Raw genomic sequence first — 10,000 nt, 5'->3', positions numbered from 1 at the left:
CACCCAGAAAAGAAGGGATTACCTACAGCAGCGATCGTGGATTAAAGCAAAGGCACAAACGCTCTGGCGCCTCCGGGGGAGGGAGTCAAATGGCTGAATCACTGCTGGGTGCTGTTACACGTCGCTTTTGACGACAAGTTACTCGTCGTTTTTCTGGACGACGACTGGTCGTCGCAGCTGCGTGACTCCAGAATGCGGCGTATCCGGAGGAGTTAGGATGAAACATGTCGGCTGATACTCGGTGAAGTTTTCAAGAAAGTGATCGATATTTCGCCCCCTGGAAGATGGTGACCGTCGCTTCCGCCGTCAGTGGAAGTGACTTTGAAGGAGACGTCCATGTAGATCGTTACTGATGAAACGACACTTCGTCTCGGATCGTTGATATACTTATTGACTGTGATTGTTGATTGTATTTACCGTATTTATTTTTCACTAGACCCTAACGAGCTTTGATTACAATAACAACCTGTCGACATATCATTGTGATTCACGGAAATTTTAATTAGTATGCAGTCAAGAATAATAATTCTCGTGTAAAATATTAGTGTGTAGAATTTAAGCTGTTGCCTTGTACTAAGATATTTAGACCAAATCACTTAAACTCAAGCGATATATTTTCAAGTTTGCTGTAAGTGAATTTTATACAAGTAGGCTGTTATCCATTTCACTTATTTCCACCACGCCAAAGGTGGAGGTTGGACTCCACCCGTTGTTCTTCGTGCAGTGAAGAAAAGTAGCATTTTTCGACTCAACACAAATGCTCGAGTGATTAGGGAAAGTGTAGTCTATGTGTGCGGCAGTCCGACCACTAACCATGTCGTCCTCGACGAGTCGTTCTCGAAATAGCAGATGGAAGAACGTCGTCAGCAGACTGCGCAGGGGGTAAGTTTTGGGAAAATTCTTAGTTGTGGGTCCTTTTCTAGTAATATGTCTCCATGTTTATTTATTTAATTTTTTTTTCTAGGGGAGGGTCGATTGCGTTCTTCGAAATTCTGCTTAACTGTATAATTTTCGCTCTTGTATATTACGGAACATATACTCAAGTAGCTTGTATTATCATTTGAAATTTATGTGTGTATATAGGTACATACATATATATATCATATGATATATATATATTATTAGAGGTAATATAATATATATCTAATATCATATATATATATATACATATATATATATATATTATATATATATATATTATATAATATATATATATATATATATATATATATTATATATATATATATATATTATACACACATATACACATACACATATATATACATAGAGAGAGAGAGAGAGTTGTAAATGTGTACCAGCATCTGTTGGGGGACAAGACAAGGGGCGTGGGTCTACCAACCTCACCCTCACCGCTAATGTCTTGCTGAGAAAAGGGCAAGAGTAGGTATAGGCAAATATGTACTATTTATATATATATATATATATATATATATATATATATATATATATATATATATACACACACACACACACGTGAGTGTATGTGTGCGCGCTTGCTTGCTTGTGTTTAATCAAGAGAGGGCAAGAATTCTAATGTCATTTCAGTCCTATGAGTGCTTCGCAATGCTTGAGAATGAAGAGGAAAAATTTTTATTTTGCAAATTACTCTCTCTCTCTCTCTCTCTCTCTTCTCTCTCTCTCTCTCTCTCTCTCTCTCCTTTAAATTTTTTTCATGCAATTTTTATGTAAATTTCATGGGTCGTGTTAATATTCGAAAGGGTACTCGTGTCGTCATAGATTTCCTGGGAACAATTATCCTTCCTCTGAAGGAAGATTTATAAGCTTTAGCGTCTGAAGAGGTTTCAGGTCATTTTCCATATCTTGGAGTTGGGAAGACGACTCGTTCGTCGGAGCGGACATTCAAATTTTATGCTAATTTATTTACTAAGGGGCGTACATGCAAGATTGTAATGTGGGTTTTCATACATGCATTAACATTAATGTATGTGTGCTCCCGTACGTACACACATACATTAGTCGTCTATGTATATATATATATATATATATATATATATATATATCTATATATATATATATATAATATATATGTGTACATGTGTGTAATTGTCACCGAGTTGCTTTGATGGAATACAAATGATTCATTAACTATAGAAAACTAGAAAAAAATATAGAAAAAGATATTTGCCAAGAACGATGTGGGAATGGGAGGAAGTATATAATATATATATAATATATTATAATATATATATATGTATATATATATATATATTGTCTAATATATCCTATATTATTATAATATATATATTATATATATATATATATATATAAACTTTCCTTGGAGACGATCAACATGAAATGGGTACAAGGCAAAAGGAATAGAAAACAAATAATTGACAGAGGAAAGATACGTTGAAAAGGAAATCTACCCTTACCTCAAATCTAAGAAATTACGCTGTTTCTCTAAAGGTGGGAGAATATGCGGTTCCTGTGAAAAAGTAAATATGTTTTTTTCTTTCACAACGAAAGGCTGGTGCTAGCGTGAAAAACTGCTTTGTAAAGGCAATATCACTAATAATATTGTTAACCAGTAAGACCATTTTCCCGTAGAGGAAGCGGGAGTCTCCGCAGAAACGAGCGCCCATGTGTGAAAAACGAGAACTTTAGTGTGATTAAAATAGCAAGTAAATAAAGAGAATACCTTCCGAACACAGTTTTCTGTTTAACTAAGTCACCCGAAGTTGTTGACATGTATTCGGGGAAAATAACGTATTATGTTATTTGTTAGAACAAGGATTTTTAAAGTCTGAGACATTTATATCATTAGAAAGTAAAAATTCATTATTCATAATAATTACTGAAGTGATGAAGCGAGTCGTTGCAAAGTACACTTTCACACACACACACACACACACATAAAAACCGTATATCACTGGTAAGACAAATGTATTAGGCATCAAGACAGACGAAATTGATAGGAACGTGGATAATGGCTTAGTCGATAAACCCTTAATTTTGAATGCATAATATGACAGAGTACAAAAATTGCCTTTGTAATGAGAGAAGGGGTGTAGGAAGGAGTTATATTGATGAAGCATAGTTACTACATATATAAAAAGAAGTAAAGTGAAAGTAAGAGCACATGTCAGTTAGGCAATGAGACTTAATCACCTAATGGATCACATTGACAGCAGGTTTTGAACACCTGTAATGTTGTATTTATCCGCCTGGTGTTTGCCGAGAGTGTCTGTGTCTAATCCTGTCTTCACTTCTAAAAAACAGAGGCTGAAATGATCCAGCTTATAGAGGCGACAGAAACAGCGCCCTTTCATTAGGTTGTTTTCCGTCTTTCATGTCATCAAGCTTTACATATATGCGTCCGCAAGGAAGAAAATGCAGCCTTTTTGTTCATCCAATACGTTTAGGAAATACCTTTCAGCCACGCCCAAGCAAGCTCATTCCTAAGTATTAAAGGGAATGTGTCGCTCTCAAAGTAACTTTGGGTGTCATGTGAGAAAACGAACCATTTCGAAAATGGCCGTTCGTCAGGTTTGATTTGCACTCTTGCTTGGTTGCCTTTGCACTATTTTCATTTGGCAAACCTTTACTTTACTTGTTACGAAAAGGAGGTAGGAGGACGATTTGAAAATTGAAGTTCGTCGTATTTTATATTTTCAGCTGCTCCGTAAAAAAAAAAAAAGATTATGCAAACGTATTAACGTTTGCATAATCTGTGTGTGAAATGAAGAGGGTACGAACTTGTTTTTAAAATGACCTTCTTGCTATCCATCGCAGTTGAATTTTTGTTGAATGCTATAAAGGATAATCGTGTTTTGAAACTGTGGGTTGGTGATGTTTGTTTTTCCATAGATTGGCTTTCGCGCGAGGAATTTCAATTTAGCAACCATTTTCATCTTTTTAAATAACATTCCTCTTTTATGGACGTTAAATCCTGTTCGCCATGGTAAGGCCAATGTTTTGCAGCAATTGCAGTGGTTATACACCTACCAGTGTTCCTTGTTATTACCATGTGGGCATTTTATTTTGGAGGGACCCTGCTTTTCCGGTAATTTGTATATGAAAAAAATCTTCGCCGTGCAAGTTGTTGATTAGTCCATTTCTTTTCCATATTAATTTTCCTCTCACATTTTCATTTTGGTAGAATATTACGTTGTTATTTTTCAGTTTCATACGATATTTTATTCATGTGTGTTTATTTTGCAGTATTTTATCTGGGATATATAATAGTGCTCAGAAAAGTACATACATGGGCTGAAGATATGCAAGAACGATTCTTTGTAAACCACTAATGGCGTAGAATTTTAAGAACACTCTCTCTCTCTCTCTCTCTCTCTCTCTCTCTCTCTCTCTCTCTCTCTCTCTCTCTCTCTCTCTCTTTTACACACACACACGTAATGATTAATACCCCGAATGTTGAACGAAAGTTTAACAAATTGATCTCTCCGCGTCATGAAATATTTAGCTTTCTGTATTTGCCTATTTTCCTCCACATCCTCGTCCGACTCTTGCCACAAAATTATATTTATTATTTTAATATTGCTTGTATACGTACACAACTTATTGATTTCACTGCTTACTGTGCATACACACCAGCACCAGCAAACCCAATTCAAGTACGTGCGTAGTGTGGCGGCATTCTGTCGCTGTATTCATGAAAATAGTAGTAGTTCCGATTTCGTTCATTATAGGCGAGTACTTTTCAGCCGGAACGGTGGGATATATGAGTCATTTCATTAGTCAGTGATGTGGATAAAAAAAATAGAATTGGCTCTTTGTTCACCGCATTGACTCCTTCCGATCTTTGGAACCCGTAAATCGTTTTCAAAACGATGAAACAATGCAATTTTATGATATTTTGGGGGGTTTAGGTTGATAATCCCATACCAATCTCCATTTCGTTTCCTCCACGAAAATCGACTCATTACCAGGTATACAATCCACTGCATAGGCCAGAAGAGGCACTAAAGGATTTGCCTCGAGTGACATGGTCACTGAATCGTGTGGGTAGTGTTGAGTCAGATATATTTTAGTGTGTGTGATATATATATATATATATATATATATATATATATATATACTATATATATACTATATATATACTATATATATATACTATATATATATACGTATATATATACTATATATATATATACTATATATATATATATATATATATATATATATATATATATATATATATATAATTAAATCCAAATGCCTTTTGGTTTTTGATCTTCGTCGTTTTCCATAGATCATATTTGGAATATCCAAGTAGCATAACGTTGTTTACATCATTATATTTTCGAAGTCTCCAGCTCTGTACTACTATAAAGTCGGGGTGCATTATTTTTAATATTTAGAACTTAAAAGAAAATGTGGAAAAGGATGGGAAATTATAAAAAAGAGGATAACAGTTCACGTTTCTCTCTCTCTCTCTCTCTCACGGTCTCTCTCGTCTCTCTCTCTCTCTCTCTCTCTCTCTGGTCTCTCTCTCTCTTTATATATATATATATATATATATATATATATATTATATATATATATATATATATATATTACATGTATATATATATATATATATACATATACATATATATATATATATATATATATATATTATATATATTATATATATATATTGTATCTATATGAATGCGCAATGATTGCATAGTTCTTGCTTGGGACTTATCATTTATTCTCTACGGATACGTGTGCATGGATATTTATAGAAAGAGCGTGATATACTTCTCTTGTATTTTAGCGAGAACCTAATTTCTGTGAGAGCTCATATAAAGACCCTCCCGGCCCGTGATCACGTCAAAGCGGTTTAAAAATGTCCCGTAATCTCAATATTATTTCAATGTCTCTATTCTGCGTCCATCCCAGCCAACGTTTTAGGGGATATGCAAACAACAAACGTTCGTGTAGTTCCCTCTTGTGAGTCATCAATCATTATTATTTTAATTGCCGGTGATGTTTGTGTTGTCGTCGCTTAATTATGAATCGACCGTATAAGAAAAGCATTAAAATGGTAATCAGGCTTAGGGGAGCGCTGTTATACATGCATCTGCAAGCGGGTCTCGGATCATATTAATTCGGCGGATTCAAAAGACCATGACGTATGAAGGAAGCAGCAGCAGCAGCAGCAGCAGCAGCCGGCAGGGACAAAGATTATATCGAACTTGTGTTTCGTCGAGAGTGAACTTATTGCGATGAATATTCTACTCGTCGTTCGGAGGTCATTACTTCTCTCTCTCTCGCTTTTAGTAGTGGGAAGGTTGCCGTCGATGTGGGCTGATCTCTGCTTGCAGGAAGCGTTCGTCTTTATAACTTGCATGGAATGTGTAATTAACGTGATTAATTAAATTTTTAGGTCCCTGCATTAGTACAGTTAGGACGGTATGGAAGGTAATTGTATTGGGAACTACCCGATGGCTTGCCTAGATTTTTTCAATGGAATTTAGACAGTAGCGGAGCTAACCTAAGGCCAAAGAACTGTCGCTGTTAGAATAATGCTGCCACAGAACAAACCTAAATATACCTTCAAAAATGGGATGGAAATTAGGACGTTTTAGTTCAGATAAAAGTGACCTGGATGCAAATGCAACATGTAGGCGCTTAAGGTTACACAGATGAATTGATTTATATCTATTAGGTTCCTAAGAAGTCTAGGTAAGCTTGACTAAAAACGAAATTGCTCTTTTGATAGGTTCAGTGTATGATGTTCATGTGGACGTTCTATAGATTTAAACATATTTACATTAAGTGTTAAAATGAAGATGCACCTACATCTGTTTACATGCGGTGCAAAACAAATCAATAAACAGTAATGTATTTTTATTTTGACATGCATCATTTTTATAATCGTGAACTTCTCAGAGAAAATTGTATCTCATGCACTTTAATTATCCCATATATCCCATTTACTGTAACTTTGCGTAGCACAAAAGTTTATTGCCAAGAAGTGAGTGCAAGAGAAAGTACGTTTGAAAATGTAAGCCCTTTTTTTCGTGATGAGAAGGTTGCTGTGTAAATGTGTAAATGTAAATCTTTATTCGAGTGCTTTGTTCTTCATTGTGCAAATGATAATCGTATATATAACGTGTGTACAGTTTTATTTGTCGAATCCCTGATTGATTGTGGAGGAGATTGTAACTTTTAGTTGCCGCCTAAGTGATCATTTAAGAGTTAGCTTTTATTGAATGCTTATTATTATTTGCAAGTTGAGCTCTTCTGGAAATTCGTATGCCTGAGAAGTAAATTTTCTCTCAAGTCTTGAAAGCTCTGTTCGTGAGAGCGTGAGTTGTGTACACCAAAGCCTTACGAAAACCATTCGGGAGGGTGTAGTACGTTGAACAAATCTTGTTTCAATACATGAAGTGTATTCTTATAAAATATCTATTCCACAAGATTAAAGGCGTTTATTGCAGCCTTAAATAGAACCTCTTTAGAATGTTTATAGTTTTAATAATAGGGGATTCTATATCGAGGGCATAGGTTATGTCAGCAATTAGTTTTATTTGATAAGAGAGCACGCGCGCGCGCGCCCACATACACTCTCTCTCTCTCATCCACACGAATATATATATATATATATATATATATATATATATGTGTGTGTGTGTAAATATATATATACATATATATTATATATATATATATATATATATATATATATATATATTGTGCGTATGTATGTCTGTCTGTGTGTGCTTACGCGCGCGCATGTGAGTGTATTAGAGAATGCTACTGGAACTCGTACCGCAAAGCTCTTGTTTAATCCTGACCCTGGTGAAGGACGAAAAAAGAATGAAGGAGCAAAAAGACAAGGCATTAGAGCAAATATTAAAATCATTTCTCAAAAATATTGATGTGAGCACTTCGATTTTTTATAACGTCACTATAAGTGTTAGTAATCGTGATATTCACTCTAATTTTAAGCAGATTTGAAATGTCGAAAATCATTTCTTTGAAAATACTTGATATTTCAGTATTTCTTGGCAACAGAAACAACAGCCATTATTTTTAAAGTGGGAGGAATTGAAATGTTTGCCGTGCAACTTACATATCTGGGCAGCTTTGTTGTATTTGAGCACCGTCATAAAAGATCACTGAAAGCGAGAGATGTTTTGAAAAACAAGCATTCTAAATTGCCTTTTGTAACAGTCTTTAGAATCATGTTGCAGCATAAACAAAGACTTTCATTTTATTCTCCAGTGAACGTCATGACTTTATTTGTACTTGTTATTGTACCGCCGGATACCTATACAAATTGTTTTAAGAAATATATACGTATGAGAATGTAAATAAACTATCTTGTTATATTGTACATTACAACAAAATATTTGTAAATTAGAATTACTCTTTCTCTCTTTGCCAGTCTTCAGTTATATATGGTATATATATATATATATAGATATATATATATATAATTAGTATATTATAATATATAGTTTGTAATATGTATATATATACATACATATATATATATATAATATATATATATATATATAATATATATTATACATATATAATATATAATTACATTCTATATGTTATAGACCTCATGAGGTGCATTGCTGTATTAAATGGTATGAATAAAGTAATTACTGACCAGTAACCTAGCCCTCTCGTAATATTCCATTTAAGAAAATCTTGGGAGTTTTACCATTATTGAAAAGTAAGTATTTTGGTTTCGAACCAGAAAAACTGGTAATCTATCGTTTGAAACATTTAAAACATTTTATCCTTTGTGAAAATATGAGCACCCCTTTCGTCTAAGGAATACACGTGTAGCCTCTCCAGGGGTGAGATAATACTTGCCCGTCAATTTATATCCTTCCCAGATTCCCGAAGAATTTCATACCTCATGGGACTGAAGAATGTATTCCACAATCTGGGTTCGAGAAAATATTTTGACCATTGACTATTTTTGCCTCTCCAGGAATCACGGCGCTTTTTCTCACAAATGTCATTTTACTCTCTTGAGAAATCATGCCGCCTCAGAATACGCGTCATTTCACCTTTTGGCGATCCTGTGCATTTCTGTTTTACAAGTAAATTGACCTATTTTGTTCTGAAGTTTTGAATTTTCTGCCATTTTATTTTTGGTATATAGTTTTACTCTTTCAGGACGAATAACTTGCTTACTCAGTAAACCAAGTCATTTCATCCAGTTAGCTGCATAGAATTAAAAATAACCCAAGTCATTATTATGAATATAAATTATTTTATATGAACACCTGTTGTATCCAATCAGAAGCATATACTTTAATATTCGGAAAGTACATGCGTGTCCATTCCCTTTAATCATTTATTGTGAATTTATTTTTAACGCCTATCTTATTCATTTACGTATTATACAAAATCAAATTCTCTGGTTTGGAGGCAAGTTACCATGTCCTGATAGCATCACATTATTCCTCCTGGTGACTTTAGAATATTCAGAAAACCCATCATAGATTTTTGCATTCTTTACCAATTCCAAAAGTATTGCATCGATTGTTTTCCCCAGTCGAATAGATATCCCACTGGAAACTTTCTCTACTTTGATACTTTAATTAGAATGTCACTCTTGCTAGCCATTTCGGTTCTTTTTATATAAGAGAGGATTTGTATTACATCCGAAAGTCTTGTAACTGCCTTCTTAAAAAAGAGAGAACGTTGAAGGTCTGTATTTATTAGAGTAGCACGAAAAGGTACCCTGAAAGTTAAGTCTTTTTAACAAATACATGTTGAGATAAGAATAAGTTTTTCAGTTTTTTTTCCTTTTTTTAATAGAGCAATGGTATTGTTTTATTTATACTGACGTTTTCAGAGTTTGTTCATACATGCATCATGCAAACATTCATATTGTATATATATATATAATACACATATATATGTGTGTATGTGTATGTGTATGTGTGTGTGTATGTGTTGGCAGGGGTGTTTGTGTATGCGTTTAAAATTGTATATATATTGGTAAACATCATTGCGAACGTAGCTGTGTACAAGTTTA

General features: G+C 34.2%; 1 protein-coding gene across 4 annotated transcripts in view; it reads left to right on the top strand.

Annotated features, from left to right (window-relative positions):
- LOC135223494 (regulator of G-protein signaling 20-like) overlaps positions 1-10,000 on the top strand; it is a 320,193-nt gene that overhangs the window by 187,990 nt on the left and 122,203 nt on the right. Inside the window, exon 1 of one of the 4 annotated variants that reach the window (XM_064262237.1) lies at positions 1-882. This exon is cut by the window's left edge and continues 467 nt beyond it. The exons of the other annotated variants lie outside the window; for them this stretch is intronic. Within the exon in view, the coding sequence (XP_064118307.1) occupies positions 788-882 (95 nt within the window). The 5' untranslated portion in view covers positions 1-787. The remainder of the gene's footprint in view (positions 883-10,000) is intronic. 4 annotated transcript variants of the gene reach the window in all.

Source organism: Macrobrachium nipponense, chromosome 11, assembly GCF_015104395.2.
Source record: "Macrobrachium nipponense isolate FS-2020 chromosome 11, ASM1510439v2, whole genome shotgun sequence".
Classification (NCBI taxonomy): domain Eukaryota; kingdom Metazoa; phylum Arthropoda; class Malacostraca; order Decapoda; family Palaemonidae; genus Macrobrachium; species Macrobrachium nipponense.
This window is presented reverse-complemented; position numbering and strand designations above follow the sequence as displayed.